The sequence below is a fragment of the Mytilus californianus genome, unplaced genomic scaffold, assembly GCF_021869535.1.
Source record: "Mytilus californianus isolate M0D057914Y unplaced genomic scaffold, xbMytCali1.0.p SCAF_4, whole genome shotgun sequence".
NCBI classification, from domain to species: Eukaryota; Metazoa; Mollusca; class Bivalvia; order Mytilida; family Mytilidae; genus Mytilus; species Mytilus californianus.
Window position 1 is genome coordinate 34,383,395 of NW_026262690.1, and position 22,246 is coordinate 34,405,640.

Below are 22,246 nucleotides of genomic sequence, written 5' to 3' on the forward strand. Positions count from 1 at the left end.
CCAACCCAGCCAAAGTGTAGAAAATTAAAATACATTAATCAAACTGTTGAGAATCTAATTAATGTCTCTTTTCCAATACATAAATCTGCATGTACATTTAATTTTATTTACTGCATTCATAAAATTATTTTAATTAATAATTTTACATTCATCCATATTGTTTTGTATCCAAGTCATGCTATAATTTCACTTTTTTGTTGCTTTTTTCCATTAATAGCATATTTGACTATTTCGAGGAAATTTTTAGTGACATTTTACACAATAATTCTATTATGTGCTTTGGATTTTGTTTTCACAGTAGTTATCTTATAAGAACAAAATAAGCCCCTTTTGTCCTTAAATCAAGTATTTTGCAAAGAAATTTCCACATGTATTTCACTTTTCTCCATGACATATCTGTTGCATCATAGTTGTAAATAGAGACATCAGTTGTAAATATTCATCAGCACCATCAATTAAACATTTGTCTACAACCTGCAAAAGATCAAATGTGCTCACAATTTTAATTGGTACACCAGCATCAGAAAATAATACATAGTTATAAAATAACAGACAAGCAAGAGAAGCATGTCACATACAAATTGAAATGGTGGCAGAAATAAAATGGAATATTGTAGATTGTATTTAATAGGAAGCAAGTAAAATTAATAGGGTAATTAATCACCATGAGAAAGATCCTACAAAAAGTATGTTACTCAGTCCTTCATTTTCAGCCCGACTTATAGTAAGTTCAGATCTCATATAAGTGATCATTTACAAAGATCGTTTATCTCGCTGTTCTTAATTTACAATTTGTTAAACAACAAGAGTGCTGAAATGTCTCTCCTGTTTAACTGACCATTGATTTTATGTTTGAAGTCTTAAGGATAAAGGTTTTACTACAAGTATCATATAAACTTTACATTTTTAAGGATCAATGACAATGAGGTCAAATTCAGATAAAAACTGTCACACAGACATGTACACCTTACAATTATTCCATACACCAAATATAGTTGACCTACTGCTTATGGTAATTGAAAAACAGACCAAAACATAAAAACTTCACATTGACCAATGAACCATGAAAATAAGGTATCTGTATACAAGGTATGAAGCATTCCGATCTTCTACCTTCTGAAATATAAAGCTTTATACAAATAGTTTACGCTGCCTCTGCCAGATAGTTTTACCTATGTCAGGCGACACAAAAATCATAAGTAGCCAGGAAATGTTTTTATGTGGTCTTGCAGTTGCTTCTGCTGGTATTTTATTTTTTCTTTCAAAATGTCCACAATGAAAAATCTTCTAGCAGAAGAACTTATACTACATAAACATAATAATTATTTACAGCCAGTTTTTCCATTATGACAGATTTCTGTTTGTCTGTGAGTGACTCCATTTCAACCAGTTTATCATGTAACTGTGTTATCACCTGCATTCCAGAGTGTCCTTCCATCATTGCTACCTAAAATTAAATTATTTAAACTTTGTATAATCAGAAGTCAGTGGGGGTATTAAAAAACCTGTAAAATGCAGTTACAAGCAAGATGATCATAAAGATATAGCAACTTATATTTAGAAACCACATCAATTTTGTCCAGCACCCCTTCTTTTCATTTGAAAATTCTTCTTCAGCAAGTTATCAAGGCGAGAAACTAAATCAAACCTTACCTTTATCTCTTGTTCCAATTTTTCATAAGAATCTGTACTGCACACTTCTATCAACTTGTCTATTACTTCATCATGAATAACCTGAAACAATATTAACAGCTTCCATGTACACAGCATTTGATAAAACTTTCAACAGGCCCTAAACAACTGTGAGTAATGTAGGCCAGTATCTCATTGTTGCATTGGCATTTTTTTTTTTTATTTCTGTCCAGGGTTAATCCCAAGTGTATGTCGGGGTTTGTGTTGTTCAATATTTGTTTGTTTTTTTCAGTGTTTGAATGATTTTTTTGGATGAAATTGCCTGGAGTGAAAGTACAACTTAAACATGGCTTACTGCTCAGGATTGTAACTAGCTCTTAAAGAATACCGTATATTTGTTGGAATATTGTTTATTGTCTGTTATGTTCTTTGTTATATTTAACACTGTACAAAGAAAGACTTGCAATGATAAGGAAAGGAAAAGAAAGGATTAACAACAAAAAAGTCAAAAGTGGATATACAAAAACAAAATCCAGATTGAGATAAGAACAAATAAAACAAATTATATAAAATATTCCAAAATGATGAGCATCTTACTCAAAACTTTTCAAGATAAATAATTAACAATACCAGATATACAAACTCTAACAGATGAGATTTGACACAGGGTTATGTTAGGCTTATTATGTAATCATATCTCATTTAACCAGGTCAACATCTAGTTTTTTCTCATGTACACTCTTGCAACCAACCAATGTGGTTGAAATTATGCAAGGTTTTATTTTTTTAATGAAATAACAATTGTCATAGATTTTTTCAACTTCTTGTTTGGTGTCGCTGTATAGTTTTACTGACTGCCTAGCTTTAAATTTTGTCTCGCAAATGGGAAAGCAGTTATCTATTACAGTTTTTTATGATTTCTGTCAACAGTTAATCCCAGTTTATGTTACAGTCATGTTATTCAATATTTGATTTCCTGGTTTCATGCCATCCCACTTTATCCATGCACATCTAAAGCCAGGTATATTCATAGCCAGTAGTCTGTGATGTGTAGGCATATATTTTTGACAGAAGACTTCTCTTTTTATCTCTTTATAATTAACAATTTCATGATTTATATCTACTTACACCAGCAATTTCATAAATATCTTGTTTATTAATTTCATCTTCTCCTTTTAATCTTGCTGCACTCTGTAAATATGTGATGGCTTTTCTCAGATCTCCCTCAGACGTATACATTAAACCATGTATTGCCTAAAAAACATTACAAGTTAAATGCAGTACTTGGTAAAAAAAATGTATATATCAAGTTTATAAGATTCTGCTTAATTTACATTTATTCATATTTCTTATTGTAATAAAAAAACAAAGGATATGGGGTATCCATCCATGACACAAAATCAGTACATGCACAGCAAAAAAACACACAAAAAGCAAAGGAACAGCGCTTTTATTGCTGTTCTTCATCTCAAAGTCACAGTGAGGCCTTCAACACGAGGCAAAAAAAAAAAAACCTCTCATCTCACTGCAAGTTTAAGACGGCCTCTAGCACCGGCTTGAGCAGAATTCTTTGCAAAAATAATTTGGATAGACTTTGTAAGATGTAACACCACCTAATAGGGCCCGGTCAAAAAAGAACATATTGGAAAGTAGTACATATATAAAACAAAATAGTTCCTACGCATAAGGGTAAATCTTAAATTATGTAGCATATATTTTAGTAATTAAGGTATCAGATGAAAGGTGAAGGACTGGTCATCCTTGTAGAACACACAATTTACTGATAATTTTGAATAATACAAAAATGTATGAATGAATTCTAAAATTGAGGGCATATATAGCCTGTTTCTCAGATAAGAAGTGTCCAAAATTCCGATAACCAGTACAGTACAGTCTGATGCATAAATACAGGTATATTGATCCTGCTTCCATAAAATGTTTTGAAGTGAAAAATTTAACGTGGATAGGAATGAGGACAAAGAAAAGTTGGTGTGCGTCCTATTAAAATTTTAGTATACAAACTGGCCTAAAATTGAGAGAATGATGTGGCACACATAAGAGAAGTTATCTCAAGAATAAATACACCATAACTTTAAAAATACAGAAGAGCATACATATCAAGCATGGGGAAACTTTCTATGGCCTCCACACAGCATGAGAAACAAACACGTTAATATAATAGAAAAACAAAGGATATGGGGTATCCATCCATGACACAAAATCAGTACATGCACAGCAAAAAAAAAAAAAAAATCCCAGTGGGATCTATAAGAAGTGCCTCCCATGAGATTTATTCTGGAACAGCCCTGAAAGTTATTTAACCATCTTAAGAACATGTTGTTTTCAATTTTAAAAAGTTTCGATGTAGAATTCCTAGATCAAATGATAAACATAATTTTTTTATTAGTTATTGGCTTTGAACTAGCTTTCACTAACTGCTAGCACTCTCAGATCTGCACTTTTGTGTTTTTAATGTTTTTATTAGATACTTAAGTGTTTGGTATCAATTTGATAGAGTCAAGCTCTTTTCAACTGATTTTTATATTTTGTTCTTATGTTGTGCTGTTACACCACTGTCCAGGCTGGTTGGACACAAGCAAACATGTTCAACTCTGCCTTTCTATATATGCCTGTCCCAAGTCTGGAGCCTGTTATTCAGTGGTTGTGGTTTGTTGCTGTATCTCATATTTGTTTTGTACATAAATCAGGCAGTTGGTTTTTCTCATTTGAATTTACATTTTATTGCTTGCTATGTGCTCTATGTGTTTTGATCATTGTTGAAGGCCGTATGGTGACCTGCAGCTGATAACATCTGCGTCATTTGGTCTCTGGTGGATAGTTGCCTCACTGGCAATCATACTGTATCTCCTTATTTTTCAAGAATCTACATGACAGACAAGTCATTTTGATTTTACCATAAGTTTTATTTTTGATCTGATTTTTTTTAAGAGATTTTTTTTCTTACAACTTTTATTAACAGTTTATTTCAACCTGGTCATTTTAACATTATTTTATTTTTACTAGATTTTTGCATACCTCATCATCACATTTAATATTCTCTTTTCCACAAATTTCCCGTAACCGTTTGGATAAGATGTCTTCTGCTAATGGTTTAAACCTAAACTTTGCACACCTAGATGTAATAGGTTCTATAATTCTACTGACATAGTTACAAATCAAACAGAATCTGGTGGTTCTAGACTGCTTTTCCATTGTTCTTCTTAAAGCTGCCTGAAATACATTTATATACAATCATAGATCGAATTCCTAATAAATTTATAGTCAATATAATAAAGACTTGAAATTCTAATTATGCTTCTGGAGTATTTAAAATTAAATGAACTTTTTTATTTTTAAATAAAATAAGCAAAAATGTGAGGGTAATGATTATTTGATATTAAGCATTTTTCCAAAATCTAGTTTGCATGAGAGTATAAACTGGCTCATCAAATGAGAAACAAAATAAAATCTGGCATCGCAACATATTTTCCAAATCTGGTATTTCCTGTTAGGTGATCAGCATATTCAATCAGGTATTAATGGAAAGCATCTTATATATTTTACTTATAAGGTGCCACAGCATTAACAAAACATCAGGTCAATACTACTGTCCCAAACACAGTTGATGCCCTGTCATTAAATTTTTATCATATTTCGGGCATGTATGACTTTTACTCCAAAATTCAAATTGCCAGGCAGATTACTACAAGTAAAAAATAAGAAAAAAATCTAAATTTTGCAATGTTTTACATTCCGCCATGTTTGTTCTTGCCAAAAATAAATGGTGCCTATATTTCCTTCTATATTCTTTAATGATTTACCTTATCAATATTAATAATATTGAATTTTAATTTAAAAATCCATTATTTACTGATAAATATATAATGCTACATTAAAAATTCTTTTTTTCTTTTCATGGCATTGTAGGTTGCACTTTGAAAATAAAACTGTTTCACAAAACCAAGCCTCTTTTAGGGAGAACTATAATATTTATAGATATTTTGTTTTGTTTGCGTTCTGGTTCCCGGATATGATCTCTATGTTGCATTTCATAGAGACATAACTTGGGAATGTTACCAGTATAAATACACATGGATAGCGGCCAAATTGAATTTTGAGGAAGACCCAAAGTGAAGGGAGGGGTAGTACAGAATTTTAGTATACATTTAAACTCTTACAAGTTCGGGGCATATAAATGTTGAAAATATGCCACACAGCCCTATGTTTAAACCTTTGAAAAAAATTGTAGTGCATATGAACTTTTCATTCTAGGATATAATTTTTTACGAAACTTAATAGTAAAAGTGGCAGAGTTTTAGCCGTAAAAGGAGTTCCTTTGGGAAATTGCATTGCCTATATTTGCAGAAGTGCAACCTGTATAAAGAAGTATAAACTACAATATGTAATCAGTTATTTACATATTGTAGTTTATAATTGCTGATGGAATTTTGTTTTAGTTAATGATCCTTCAAGCATTAAAGTGGTGAATAAATTTGAAGTACTTTACTAAATGACAGCACTGTTTTACTGTCATATTCTTTAGTAATATATATTAAATATGGTATTTCCACACACTCTCATCCAATTTGTTTACATGTTCTTTACTTATTTCGGGTTAATGACTAAAACTTTTCCATTTGGTTTTATTTCTGTGTGAGACTCTGGCTTATCTTCACACATGTAAAGCTACACAATCATTTAAAACAGTCTATACTTCTTCTTGATGAGTGTAAGTAGTGTGATCCATGAAAATACAAAAACGACCACACATTGTTTTTCCCCTAGATGTTTATAACAAGCGACAAGCTTGTAGCTGCAGATTATGTATGAATGCAGATTATATATGAATTTTTAAGGTTTTTTGTTTTTTAAATTGAATAAACCAATAATTCTGAGATTAAAAGATGTAACTTGAGCATGCACAAACTATTGTTTTTTTTTATTATGCCCCTCTCGCTGTCTCAGGAATTTAAGAAAAGTAGCTTGCACTTCAATGGCTTCAAAGCCCTAAACATATTTGGCCAATGGTTGTTTTTTAATTAAAATAAGTGAAGAGAAAAGATCACACTAGCCCTTTTGACCTGAGGAGATAATAATATCCTAGTGTTTCAGTTTTCTGTGAATATTACTGATTGTTGGGGAGAGGGTCTTGAGGGAACTACTGTATAAATTGGAAGTAGTCTATAGTGGAATATTTTCTTCCTTGTTAGTTACCTGAGCTGGCTTAGTCATGGAGTCTGCTTCATCAAGAATAACTATCTTAAAAGGTGGACATGGTTTGCCACTGAAAAATTAACAGATTTATTATAATATAATGAAATAAATGGAGAATGTGTCTATGGGCCACAGATGCCCCTGTAAATATGCACGATTCAACTTCCACATACAGATGCAGGATTCACATAGTTAAGACTGTTTTGTGATTATAAGCATTATGTATAAGTTTCATAACATTTGGTTGAGGCAAACTAAAGTTAAGAGAATGGAAACGAAAAATTCAGCAATTTTTATGTTTATAAAGGGGCATAACTCACAGCATAACTCACAAATGGTAAAAGTGAAGCCACTCAAATTAGAATTTGATCTGTGTTTTGTGGTATTAAGCATTGTGTATAAGTTTCATAATATTTGGTTGAGGCAAACTAAAGATAGAGAACAGAAACCAATTTTGGGGATGTACGGATGGGACGGACAAGGGTAACACTTAATGCCCCCTAAGCTATAGCGGGGGCATAAAAATGTTTTGTTGACACGTATGGTAATTCAAATTCACATCATATTGTAACTTAAATATCAAAGTATAACATATCATCAATGAATTGCATGACATTGACTGGATAGGATCTAAATAATGATCACTTCACTGCACTATTTTGTTTGAACTATCAAAGGTAGTGATCAACCTTGAAGATATAGATATCAAGTCAGTACCATAGGGTTTTAATTGCATTTCATGCAATCTTTACCCCAAAATAGTAATTTATTCATTTAACTGATAGAACAGACAATGAATGTCAATTTCCTGACCCAGTAGAGAAAGTGAAATATAAATCAGTATTTATGGTGTTAAATATCTGTCGAGGTGCCTCTGGCATTGTCCTTTAAACTCCTTATTCATCTCAGGTTTTTTAAAATAAATTTTGCTTGGCCTTTGTTTACAATGTGGTGTATAATGATATTTACTCAGGTCTTATTCCACTAGCTGTAAGCTGTGCAAATTTCTTCACTTTTTCCCTGACGACATCGATTCCTCTCTCATCAGATGCATTTAGTTCCAGAACTCTGTCTTTGTACATGTCCCTAGAATAGAAAGACAATTATAAATTTAAGATGGGGTTGAAGATTAAGAAATAATTAAACACAGGACTCAAATAGACCAGTTGCAATCAATGACTTATTTATTTTAACATCAAAATTAGCTATAAAACCAGGTTTAGTCCACCATTTTCTACACAAGAAAATGCCTGTACCAAGTCAGAAATATGACAGTTGTTTTCCAATCGTTTGATGTGTTTGAATCAGGAATCTGATTACAGTAGTTGTCGTCTGTTTATGTAGTTCATACGTGTTTCTCGTTTCTCGTTTTTATATAGATTAGACCGTTGGTTTTTCCGTTTGAATGGTTTTACACTAGTATTTTTTTGGGGTCCTTTATAGCTTGCTGTTCCGAGTGAGCCAATGCTCCGTGTTGAAGGCCGTACCTTGACCTATAATGGTTTACTTTTATAAATTGTAACTTGGATGGAGAGTTGTCTCATTGGCACTCATACCACATCTTCCTATATCTATTGAGCTTTAGATTTTGCCATTTTATAAGGGACTTCCCGATTTGAATTTTCCTTGGAGTTCGGTATTTTTGTTATTTTACTTTTTACTTCATTAAAGAATCTGAACAAAAATGTTAAATCTAGAGTCATAAATTTTTATGTTCTTTCTTTATTAGATCATATGAAACATAACGGATTTGACACACATATGTTAATCTCCTTCATTTACTCCATCAAAATGAAGTCAAGGACGGCTGAAATGTTATAAACATAAACTTCATACAATCAGAGCACATGCATCTATATAAAATATAAAGTTAATTACAACAAGTAAAGCCACACTGATTAGCATACATATGACTTGCAAGCAACATTTCTCTGTTACATTTGGAAATTATTGAACAAGCACAAAAGAGATGGAAAAGGCTAAACCATTAGCTGCAACAATAACAAACAAGAGGCTGTCAATTTGACAGCAAACCAGATTTTCCTGCATGAAAATGATATTTGCAATTCTGGACCCCCCAACAAGGATCAAGTAAAAAACAAAAAAAAAAAGAAAATTTGTGTAGGGTTCAAAAATGGAAAGGCCAAAATCAATCTAAGTATCACTTTTCGCTACTTAAAGGTCTACAACTCAACAATGATAAAAGCTAAAATTGTGAAAATTGAACTTGAACATTCATGTAGTCACAGGAAACAACTTATCTAAATTTGAAAAGATTTCAAAGCGTTTTCAAGTTAATGCACGGACAACAATAAAAGCTAAAATCGTGAAAATTGAACTTGACCTCCATGTAGTCACAGGAAACAACATATCTAAATTTGAAAAGATTTCAAAGAGTTTTCAAGTTATTGCACGAACAATGATAAAACCTAAAATTGTGAAAATTGAACTTGACCTTCATGTAGTCGCAGGAAACAACATATCTAAATTTGAAAATATTTCAAAGCGTTTTCAATTTATTGCAAGGACAACGATAAAAGCTAAAATCGTGAAAATTGAACATGACCTTCATGTAGTCACAGGAAACAACATATCTAAATTTGAAAAGATTGCAAAGTGTTTTCAAGTTAATGCACAGAAAACAATAAAAGCTAAAATCGTGAAAATTGAACTTGACCTCCATGTAGTCACAGGAAACAACATATCTACATTTGAAAAGATTTCAAAGAGTTTTCAAGTTATTGCACTAACAACGATAAAACCTAAAATCGTGAAAATTGAACTTGACCTTCATGTTGTCGCAGGAAACAACCAGGGCTTCCAAAAAATATTTGATCCAGCCGGACATTTTATATCTTATCCCGATTTTAATCCCTTAAGACTAAGTCACAAAAGGCAATTATGGTAATCAGATGGCCATCCCCAATGATTGACATTAGATTAAAAAAAAAAACGATATTAAACTTTACTTTGATGTGAATTTGATGTTCGGACGTAAACTGTTAAATTGGCAGTGCATAATTTGAAGTGTGCACATCAGCGTGCTCATAACTGCCTTAGACTCTTTATTTGTGCAAAATTACGTTGTCAAAAACTTTACTCTCGTTTTTAAAATCACAATTTCCTAAAACCGGATGTTGACACGACAATGGTAAAACATGGACCAGAAACCGATACGTAAAATCCGTGTACGTTTACAAAGCATGACTGAGTGAAGAAGCTCTTTCCACGTTATTTCTTCAACAAAATACTTGAAATGAACGTTAGATACAGGTATCAATGATAATTTTTATCATTTTTTAAGAAATGTAGGATGCATAATTAAATTTCCCTACTGCGCACACGTGTTCTAGTTCATACAACGTAGTTCTTACGATTTTTCATTTAAAACCTTTTTAAATTTTTCATCAAATCATGTTTATAAACGTATTTCTTATAATTTCAATCTTTTGGACTAAATCAATTAGATAGAAACCGCTGAAATGTAAGAAATTAACTTTGAATAGACCGATCAATTTATACGATGTCCGGTACTGGAAATAGTTTACCTGTCACCTGAACATGTAGATTTCAGTTGTCCAACAACTAATTAGCCTTGATTAAAATTAGAAAGTATTGAAGTAGGGGTTGTTTTGATAGTAATTAATCATCATGTCACTGTTATGACCGGAAATGTGTGGCTGTTAAAGGCAAAAGGTTGGGTCAAAAAGATCGCGAATTATGCTAAAATGACCGTCTCTTAAGAAAGCCTTGACAACTAAAAAGTAGATGACCGTTTCATGCTTTGCCCAGCCGGACTTTTACCGGACATTATACAATTGTCCGGAATATATGACCGTTTTGGAAGCCTTGGAAACAACATATCTAAATTTGAAAAGATTTCAAGCGTTTTCAAGTTATTGAACAGACAAAGATGAAAGCTAAAATCGTGAAAATTGAACTTGACCTTCATTTAGTCACAGGACACAACATATCTTAATTTGAAAAAAATTTCTTCAAAGCGTTTTTAGATTATTGCACGGATACTGTTTGGCATGGCAGCCGTTCCCCAGCCGTACATCACCAAACTAAAAACAGATATTTTCCTTTGGAAATCCGGTTAAAATCTGAAAAAGTAATTTACCCCAAAATTCCAATAAATATTATGTAAGTCTCTGACATAAAATAAATCATTAAACCAATTTCAGCTACTGGGCAGTTAATTATATGGTTTTTGTCAAGTAATTAGGTCTTTCCACTTTTCTGTGGAAAGACCTATTGGTTTTCTTCTGATTATTATTATTATTAGGTCTTTCCACTTTCCTGTGGAAAGACCTATTGGTTTTCTTCTGATTATTATAATTTTTTTCTTCTTCCGCCACTTTTTTCTGATGGTGCTTTTTTGTTTCGCAAGATGACGCTTAGATTTTTTGCATATGATATCGAACAGTTATTACGATTGTGAAACTGACCCTGTTAAGCCGAACACTTTTTATTGTAAGAGTTATCTCCCCAAACACTGTTTTTCTTGTGTACATATCTCCTTCGCAACCGTTAAAGATTACGACAAAATTATTTCACCAATTTGCTTGTTATATCTTCAGGATCTTAAAAATAATTTTGACCGAAGCGGTCCGGAGACTACATATGGGAGTTATTTCCCCTGTTGTATTTTTAATAAGAAAAATGTAGTTGTAGCTTGTAAACCATAAGTGATAGAGACCTAGGGTCTTTTGATTTGAGATCCTTGGTCCAAAAAAACGAAAATAGGGTCAAGGTCAAAGGTCAAGGTCATTTCTAAATTTGGATTTTGGCTTATTTGCACTACTTTTCAAACACGATATAAGATATCGACAAAATATTTTTACTTAATTGCAAGTTGCGACATGTCGTAACACATACATATTGGTTTAAAGGGTGCGCTTACATCAAATAAGTGTTTTCTCCCCTCTTTATTTAAAAATATGCATATGGTAATATAACTCATGAACTAAATATAATTAAGATCTAGGGTCTTTTGATTTGAGGTCCTTGGTTGATGACCTTGAAATTGAGCCCAAGGTCATAGATTAAATTGACGTTCTAGATTTTGACCTTTGCTTTTACCTCATTTGTATAAATGATAAAGCCATGGGACTTTTTGCATTTAGTTGCAAGCCATATGACCTTCAAAAACAAACCGGAAGTGAAGCTGTGTAAACCGGAAGTAGCTATTTTTTTGTACTTTTTGAATGTAAAAGTATATAGAACCATATATTTTTGGAATCAGTGTCAATTAAACAGTGAAATAATACCGTAAGTAACCTTTTTCAAACCGTAAGTAACAAATTATTTCCCTTATTTAAAAAATATTGTATAGAAACCATATATTTTTGGAATCAGCGTACTATTAGCTATCATTTGACGCTGGAAATGACGTTTTAAACCGAATTTTTACTATTTTCATATCAAAATTCTTGTTTTTTTGTGGAAAGACCTTCAATTGTTCTCTGAACAATTGGTTTTTAATTATTATTATTTTCTTCTTCCGCCACTTTTTTCTGACGGTGCTTTTTTGTTTCGCAAGATGACGCTTAGATTTTTTGCATATGATATCGAACAGTTATTACGATTTTGAAACTGACCCTGTTAAGCCGAACACTTTTTATTGTAAGAGTTATCTCCCCAAACACTGTTTTTCTTGTGTACAAATCTCCTTCGCAACCGTAAAAGATTATGACAAAATTATTTCACCAATTTGCTCGTTATATCCTCAGGATCTTAAGAATAATTTTGACCGAAGCGGTCCGGAGACTCCATATGAGAGTTATTTCCCCTTCTGTATTTAAAATAAGTAAAATGTAATTGTAATTGGTAAACCATAAGTGATAGGGATCTAGGGTCTTTTGATTTGAGGTCCTTGGTCCAAAAAAAAGAAAATAGGGTCAAGGTCAAAGGTCAAGGTCATTTCTAAATTTGGATTTTGGCTTATTTTCACCACTTTTCAAACAAGATATAAGATATCGACAACATATTTTTACAGAATTGTTAGTTGCGACATGTCGTAACATGTAAATTTTAGTTGAAAGGGTACGTAGACATTTAATGGGAGTTTTCGCCCCTTTTATATCTAATATTAGCTGTATGGTAATATAACTCATTAACAATATATAGTAGAGACCTAGAGTGTTTTGATTTGAGGCCCTTGTTTCATGACCTTGAAATTGGGGTCAATGTCAAAGGTCAAGGTCATGTACAAAGAGGCAAATTATGTGTTTTTGGCACTATTTAAAGAGTTTGATTGTGTTTTAATGCTTTTGTAGGTTGACATTGACCTTTAACCTTACTACTTGTTAAGTGATCTCTCAAAAGATAAACCCCATGTGTTTAGATATAGTATCTAGGCTTTCAATTCCGTTTTTGCAGGATCCAAGTGGATCCGTTCTCTGTGTTAATCAACTAACCAACCAACCAACCAACCAATCAATCAATCAATCAATCAATCAATCAATCAGTCAGTCAGTCAATCATTGCATGCATGTTTCCGTCTCATGTGTTTAATACCGTGTCCAAGATTTCCTTTGTTTCTTTTTTTCGCTTGTTTCAAGAGACCCTATCCCACGTGTTTAATCAACCAACCAACCAATCAACAAACCAACCAATTAACTAATTAATCAATCAATCAATCAATAAACCAACCAACCAACCAATCAATCATTGCATGCCTGCATGTGTTTAATATGGGGTCCAAGATCTTTTCGCTTGTTTCAAGAGACCATATCCCACATGTTAAATTAATCAACCAACCAACCAATCAATCAATCAACCAACCAATCAATCCATAAACCAACTAACCAAGCAATCATTCATTGTATGCATGTTTCCGTCTCATGTGTTTAATACGGGGTCCAAGATTTCCTTTGTTTCTTTTTTTCGCTTGTTTCAAGAGACCCTATCCCACGTGTTTAATCAACCAATCAACAAACCAACCAACCAATTAATTAATTAATTAATTAATTAATCAATCAATCAATCAATCAATCAATCAATAAACCAACCAACCAATCAATCATTCATTGTATGCATGTTTCTGTCTCATGTGTTTAATATTGTATTCACATCTCTTCTGAAAAAAAAAATCCACATGCTTGTTATCAGATGTTCTCAGAAACTACATGTCCAATTGACCCCAAATTTTGCAGTCAGCAGGGTATACATGTATTAAATCTTCATAAAACAATGTGGTGCAGATATCTCTCAAGAATTTTCCTAGAGAAAAGAAATTGCAATGCCGTAAAAATTGCTTGCTAGTTCCGTAAATCTCAGTGAAATCCTACAATAAAATGTCCGCTCCTAGATTGAAATACAAATCTGTGTTACAAACTGCTGCTGAAAAATGTACATTGTATGAAAATAATCGATAAACGTGTTTTTAAGTTACACAGGATCAATTAAATCCAAAGCATGCACTGCTCGTGAACTGTGATCGAAACGTCAATTACCTACAATGACAAAAGAAATACATTGTGTGTATTCCGTCACTATACATGTTGTCTGTCCAACGTCCCCACCTAAAAAGAAATAAAAATGCTAAGTTTTCGCTATTATAAAGCGTCGTCACGTGACGCCACAATCTGGCGCGAGACAAAGACGCGCGCGGGACCTAAAATAGAATAAAAACTTTCCAAACTAAATATAGAAACTTAACCAACACAATAATATGGACTCTTGTCTGAAAATGAGGACTTGGGTCCATCCCCTCTTTTTATTTAGGGGTGGGAGGCTATTAAACCGGTTTCTTTCTATTACTTGTGGTTTTTTTTTTCTTTCTCTCTCCTTGTAATGTGAACAATTGACTGGTTGACGTTAAAACATGCATTGAACAAATAAAACAAACAAACAAACAAACAAATCAAACCAACCAATCATGTTTTCAGAGGGGAAAGACCATTTACAATTGCTTTTTTAAAGCAATTGATTTATATTTTTCATTAATTATTTGTCTTTTTTCTAATATCAAAGTAAACATTAAATTACATATACCAGTTTGTATACTTCCTCTTGTAGTAGAAGGTCATTTCATACAGTGAAACATCATAAATTCAAATCAAAACAGTATAGATGCAGAGAACCCAAGCAAAAAGTTTTATCCTTACCCAAACAGCTCTCTAGAAGCTGCTAAAATTGTTGATGTTTTTCCTGTTCCTGGTGGACCATAAAACAACAGATTTGGTAACTGCAAATTTTAAACATACAAAGATTATTTAATATTTACAAGTTGCTATAAATTGGAAAAGCCTGTATGTACTCCTGTATTTAACAGAGTCTTTTGCAAGATGATGAATCATTTGAAGTCCAATGACTACAACATATCAGGTTAATGATAAAGCAAAATAAAACTGCCAAATTATTTTAGACTCAAGTTTTTATATCTAACTTCTGGGTTTAAACCATTAAGAATACTTACCATTCTGGCCATAACGATTTTTTTTAAAAAAGCCACCAAGATGTAAAACTTTTATTCATTTGAGGTTGGAAGTCTTTCAAGCAAAATTTTTAAAATGGTTCCCAGGAACCCTGTGTTTTGCCTGGTATTGCTGTTGTCAGAGTGAAAGTGTAAAGTTGACTGCAAAGTAAGTCCACTCATCAGTAGAAGTAAGTACATTTATCAGTAAACAATGGAAAAAAAAATATATTTAATTTTTTCTTTAGGTGCTATTTCTTGATCTTGGAGGAGTTTCTGTCCTCCAAATTATGATGTCTAAAATTTTTAATCCCAGACTGCTATTGTTAACTGCAAAAAGTCAGTCAGTTTATCAGTAAAATAGAGATAAAGTTGCCCTCACCTAGGTTATGTGCATCTTTAACATTGGAGCCAACATTGTGGACTAGAATAGATTTCATGACAAAAATCTCTTTTTTTGATGATCTTGTATTACTGATAATTTTTGGTGTGTGCAGTTTCTCTCTATGTTAGCTTAGTTTTTGCCCAAAACACAAAAAAGATAAAAAATCGTTAATTAAGGACAATCACTCCAATAACGAGTCTAAAAACGATTTCGACAAAATTTGATTTATTTGTAGATCTTGTCTTGCTAGCATTTTTGTCTTTTAAAGAGTTTATTTTTGTTTATTATTTTCAAGATGATAGGCCAAAAACAGAAAAAAATTGTCTTTAAAGAGCAAGAACTCCAATAAGAAGTCGACTGACAATTTCGGCCATGTTGACTTATTTGCAGATCTTAATTTGCTGATCATTTTTGCTATATTAAGTGTGGCTATCTATCTGTTACAATTTTCAGGATAATAGGCAAAAATTTTTTTTTTTTTATAAAATTCGAAATCTAAGGGCCTATAAGAAGACGTCTGATGGTTATGATCTAAAATTGAAAGAAGCTAGATTTAAGCATTTTCTGCTATCAGATTTTCTATATTTATAGCAGTTTTCAAGATAACAGAAAAAACTTGCATTTTACCCCTATGTTCTATATATTTAGCCGTCAGACATGTTGTATGGTAGGCGGGGTCATTGGACACATTTTTAAAACTAGATACCCCAATGATGATTGTGACCAATTTTGATTAAATGTGGCCCAGTAGTTTCAGAAGATTTTTGTAAAAGTTAACGGATGACAAGTGATGAGAAAACTCACTTGGCTCTTTGGACCAGGCAGTCAATTGAGCTAAAATTGAAATATGAATATACTCTATTTCGTACTAGACCAACATTTTTAAAGTGCTCACTAGGTAATAGTTTGCAGGAAGACATGAAACCATAACTTCACATTTTGTTCTAACTCAAAGCAAACCAGTCTCTACTGGAACTCCTAAATGTAGATTGATTAGCAACAAAAACCAATTTTAAAGTAGCATACGACATCTTTTTATTCTTATATGGATAGAACCAACAACCTATGTCACTTATGGTGAGCATGCAACCCGGCTATCAAAACGATATTTTTAGAAACTTGAACATTGTATAAGATGTGAATATATTTTGTCTTTGATTTTTTACTTGAAATGTTAAACATGTAGAGCAGGAATTGATCCCAATTCTGCAGCAACTGAGTTGATACCTGGTTTTGGTGGGTTTTGTTTTGTTTGACTTGTGGTTTTTGATTACCCACTTAGTATTGTCTCCTTCCTATTAACTTAACATACATACATCTGCATTCTGTAAAGATTTCTTTAATACAGCTACTACTTCATCTTGATAAGCTACATCATCAACACATTTTGGTCTGCTGAAATTGTATCAAACAAGAAATTATATAAAGGAAATGTACAACATATCAGACCTATCCAAATTCAGATAGTGTGTCAGTTTCCTAAGAATAGCTGATCTGCTTAATTAAAACGAAACTTGCTGGACATGTCAGACAAATTTCCAGGCCTGAAATATATGAGACAACAACAAAATTACAATAAAATTATTTTTGACATGTATATTCTTATCATCCTTTCAAAAAATATGGTGAGTGCAGACCGATTTGATGTTGTATAGATTTTCAAATTTTTTCTCTCAAAATTTTATATTTAAAGCTATATGAGACAGCCAAAAAATGTGCAACTCCTGATAGAGATTATATAATATCAATTTCATCCGAAATTTTCTACATCTAAAATGTAGGATTCCAACATTTTGAAATTTTCTTTCACAAAGAGTTGAACTAATGACCACTGGTCTGTGTAACTTTATAGAGGACTTCTTAAAGACACCTTAAAAAATTAGTACATTTTGTTATAATCCACTAACTCTTAATCCCTAATTACTATAAGACAGCAGAAGTTAATTTGGTCTAGTGTTTACTCTTTATGGTTTCAAAACAATTTCCTAGTCACTCTTGATTTAAAAACAATGAAAATTAAAGCAAAAAGTATAAATATTTTTAAATGAAAGGTGTAATATCTAATGTAACTTGCCAGGAACTTTTCAATGTCAGAGCTCTTGTACACTCTCCATTGAAAGATAATTATTTATCAAAACATTGCAATTCTTAGATACCCTGAAGTCTTCCAAGAAAGGTCTTCATTATACCATGCAAGTTTTTCGCCATACAACTAAGGACAGAATTTAATTCATCTTAAGAATTGTTTGTAATTTATAGATTTCTCATGAAAAACGTACCTAATGGAGTATCAGAGAATACCACTTCAGTTAATGTCAGAGGCCTCCTTGTTCTTGTAAGCTGTCAGCTCTTTCGTTCATTGCTGAAGACCTTCCAGTAATGACATAGATGATAAACAGAAAAAAAATGGATTGTGTTTCATGTACATGTTCCCAATAGCTATACTTTTCCAAATCTTGTCTTTTTCTAACTTTGGAGTGTTTTAAACACCAGAAGGTTGAAATAGCAAGATTATGAGTGAGTTGAGAAACTAATACAAGTCAATACATACTACTTCTCCACCCATGGAACATGTTTACTTTTTTCTCTTGTTGGTTCTTTTGAAGTTGGTTTGTCTTTTGTCTTGGTTAAACCAGATTTTCCAGTTAAGAATGCTTGCATTATAGAATTCTAAAAAAAAACCATACATATTGCTTATACCTTAGTGTCAGGATTATTACATGTACATGTTCATACTACTTAAACACAATTTTTATTTAAATGTCAAACAATGCACATTTTCTGTCCTGACCAACAACTATGAATTCAATAAATATATATGATGTGCTATTTAATAGTCTAAAAATTCATAAGGGTTCTGCGGAACCCAGTGTCTCGCCTACTTTTGCTGTTAGTCGCAGGCTCAACAAAAATGGGGAAAAAAATATTAAAAATTTTTCCTCTAGATACTACCTTTTGATTGTTAGAAGTTCTGTTCAAGTTTGGTAAAAATCCAAGAAGGTTTATGAATCTAATAAATGTTTTAAAAACTTTAACTGCAGACTGTACGTAATGTTAACTGGAATAAAACTAAGTCCATCTATATGTAATATACAGAAAATAGGAAATAAATTTTTACAAAATTTCCTTCTGGATACTATCTTATGATTATAAACAATCTTCGGTCCAAGTTTGGTACAAATCTAGGATAGTTTAAGAAAGTTATTAAAATTTCAAAAACTTTAACCACAGAGTGAATGTAATGTTAACTGGCAGAAAAAACTAAGTCCATTTATGAGTAAAATACGGAAAAACAGGATTTTTTTTTACAAAATTTTCTTCTGGATACTATCTTATGATCATAAACAAGCTTCTGTCCAAGTTTGGTACAAATCTAGGATAGTTTAAGAAAGTTATTAAAATTTCAAAAACTTTAACCACAGGGTGAATATTTGTGGACGCCGCCGACGGAATGTAGGATCGCTATGTCTCGCTTTTGCGACAAAAGTCGCAGGCTCGACAAAAAGGAGTAATAACAAGTAAAATATTATTTTTTTAAAACTTTTATAGGAGTATATCATACATTGAAGTTTCTATCCAGTGGGTGAACTGATGTTTTACATCTTTTTTTTTTCTTAACATCTGCTATTGAGTCATTAATGATTAGATATTAACAGAAATAGGATTTTCAAGAGATTGCGAAGTACATTTTTTATTGCATTTATAATTTCAAATTTTTCAGAAAGATACATTGAAAATGAACTTTTTAAACCATAATTTAAAGAAGTAATTTTTATTAAAATGAGGGCATTGTAAAAAAAATATATTTTTTTGTATTCAAATATCTTATATTGCTAAAAACAATATAAAGTGAATAAACACATTAATGTTAATGCAGCTTGCTGAGGTTAAAAGATTTAAAATATTTTCTTTTTTTACTCAAGTATCACTCATAATTATAACCTAAGTAAGTTTTTAATTACAGATGATCATTGCATTGATTTTACAAGTGAAATATCCACTTCAATACTTTTATTTATACAGATTTTATTTTATAAAAAAAAATTATTGAACACAAGTATTTTTTAATCTTTAATTAACTTGCACATGTAACATTCAGGTAAATGACAACATTTTGCCCACAGACCCAAAGACTGAAATATCATCTTGATAAAAGTTAATGGCCTTGAAAAGTAGGATTTTTGTAAATATAGAGGTAAATATATTCAAACTTTACTTAATATGCTCATTTGAATTGTTTAACATTTTTCATTTCGGGCACCTTGTATAGCTTACTATGCGGTATGGGTTTTGCTCATTGTTGAAGGCCATATGGTGCTCTATAGTTGTTAACTTCTATGTCTTTTTGTCTCTGGTGGAGAGTTGACTCATTGGCAATTATACCATATCTTCTTATCTTTATATCGAAGTAAATTATTAAAAATTAATTGCTGGTTTTTCGAGCAATCATTAGGCCAAAAATTTTATTTTTTAAAAATTGGTGTGTATCTGTAACAGTGGTTTAATTCCGCCAGTGTACTTTATCCGGAGGGAGAAAATCCCCAGTGATTTTTATCCACCAACAAATATTCACTAGGTTTTTCTATCCGGGTCCATTGTAAAACATCCACCAGTCATTTTAAGGTTCTAAAAAGGGTTTTTTGAAGGGGAAATATATATAAAATGTGGCTCAATAGTTTTTAGTGTATTTGAAAATTGCCTAGTTGATTTATGTGAAAAGTGGAAGAGTTTTCATCCAAGGAATGTTCACACTAGTGTTTTTCTAACCAGGAATGATTACACTAGTGATTTTGTACCGGAATGATTACACTAGTTATTTTATACCGGGATTAATTACACTAGTGCTTTAGATCCATACATTGATGAAGTGATTAGTACTCATTTTGAACACAGGATAACACAATAATGCTTATTAACGAATATTAGATTTAATTAATTTTTCTATGCAAATTTATAAAATCATATGCTTTCAAATTGTCACTAATTGTAATATTTATATGTATTGGATTGCCAAAGTTTTTCTGTGTATTTGCTATTCGGTCGACTTGGATATAAAATCATATCTTCTATGTCAATATCAAAGGATGCTTCTATAATTGAAACTTTATGCAAGAACAAATCTGCTCTTTAAATTTGGTTAATATCAAGTTCAATGTCTTGATCATTAATAAAGTATTTTGAGTTATAAAAATATCGTCCTCATCATCATCAATATTATTTAGATCTACTAGATTGACTCAGATTAATTAAACTGGTTCCTTGAAAATCATTGTAAACAATAAACCGGTCTAATATAAACAAAACAACGATATCAAGATCGACGCTTTCACACTATTTACATCCAATATTCTCTAGTGAAAAACAGTTACCCGGAATAAATACACGGCGGAATGAAAGTACGCTTACATATCCGGTTGCATACCCCAAATAAATAGGATCAGCAGGTTTTGATTTTTTTTTCCGTCGATCTCATCATGAAGTTCTTAGAACTTTGTTTAAATGTTTTTGATTGCGGAACTGTTATGAGGGGCCTGATGGGGGGTCTCATCGAGATTCACGAGTTGATTTTTTTGTCAATCACGATTCACAGAAAATAAATTTCCAAGATCACGGATCACGAAAATATAAAAAAAAAAAAAATCTGTAGAAAAACGGATCACGATAGCGTAAATGCGCCGATCACGAAGAACGAAAACAACCCGTCAGGCCCCTCTGTTATGAACATTTGTATATACGGCTTAGACAGTTGCATGTTATCCACCCAAATTGGAGAACACTAGTTATCATTTACAGTAACTAGATTGCTTAAACAAATACATGTAGTTCTTATTAGACCCAGACGATTTATTGGACACGCTTAAGGAAAAGCTTTTTTCAGATCAATATGTGCCACTTGAACTATTGACGTCATACAACAATCACTTTTCCATTATAGCATAGCGTCAAGATAAAATAAAAATGCAGGAATTGATGAGTCAATGTGAAAAATGTCCAAATATGAGAAAATAAAGGGTGGCAGGTAGGTGAAACTTGCATAAATGAAGAGATAATGAAAAATGAAAAAAACTGAGGCCCAATTTATATGGATCCAAGGCCGTCAGTCGGCTCCAGAAGCAACGAAGCGGCGCATCCATTTTGGATGGGCAAATATCCACTTTTTGATATGGGACGAGCTCTGACGTCCCACGGCCCCAGCTTGTCTGGCAAAACAGCCGTTGGACGTCAGAGTAATCTCGGACTACGTGAAAGGGGCCGAACGTGAATGGGAGCGAACGTGAAACTGACACTTGAAAGGGGCGAACGGACCCGGATTCCGGAGTGTAAAGCAGAGGTGTATGAATGAAATGCTTCTTCTTTGGTTTTTTTTAAAGTGGAACAGGGTTGTTTACTTTGAAAATTGTTATGTTGACGTAAATGAAAGAGTTGATTCGATTCTCAACTGTCTCCACAATGAAAGTTTAGTTCCCGCCAATCTTTGGAGTGAGTACAAGAAAGATTTAACAAGAAAACTTATGATCCTGAAAATTTTGTTGATGATTATTGTTCAAAACACTAATTTTATTTTTCATCATATCAGATATTTTTAATATTTT

At 32.2% G+C, this 22,246-nt stretch overlaps 1 protein-coding gene across 1 annotated transcript; it reads right to left on the reverse strand.

The window, feature by feature from the left end:
- Window positions 1–84: 84 nt before the first annotated feature.
- On the reverse strand, window positions 85–22,130 carry LOC127737944 (replication factor C subunit 4-like). Its single transcript, XM_052248910.1, has 11 exons — window positions 22,043–22,130; window positions 18,205–18,323; window positions 16,970–17,048; window positions 14,961–15,040; window positions 7,816–7,932; window positions 6,847–6,916; window positions 4,669–4,863; window positions 2,761–2,886; window positions 1,654–1,734; window positions 1,331–1,447; window positions 85–474 (listed from the first exon to the last, which is right to left on the reverse strand). Exons 2-11 carry the CDS (start codon window positions 18,312–18,314, stop codon window positions 376–378), a joined length of 1,074 nt encoding a protein of 357 aa, XP_052104870.1. The 5' UTR covers window positions 18,315–18,323; window positions 22,043–22,130; the 3' UTR covers window positions 85–375.
- Window positions 22,131–22,246: the final 116 nt, after the last annotated feature.

Bases quoted from the DNA above. Each gene is read 5' to 3' on its own strand.
- LOC127737944 (XM_052248910.1), bottom strand. From the start codon at position 18,314: ATGCAAGCATTCTTAACTGGAAAATCTGGTTTAACCAAGACAAAAGAC. The intron at 4,864-6,846 runs GTAACTAACAAG...AATGTATTTCAG, and splicing joins CCATGACTAAGCCAGCTCAG to GCAGCTTTAAGAAGAACAAT. The intron at 1,448-1,653 runs GTAAGGTTTGAT...ATTTAATTTTAG, and splicing joins AATTGGAACAAGAGATAAAG to GTAGCAATGATGGAAGGACA.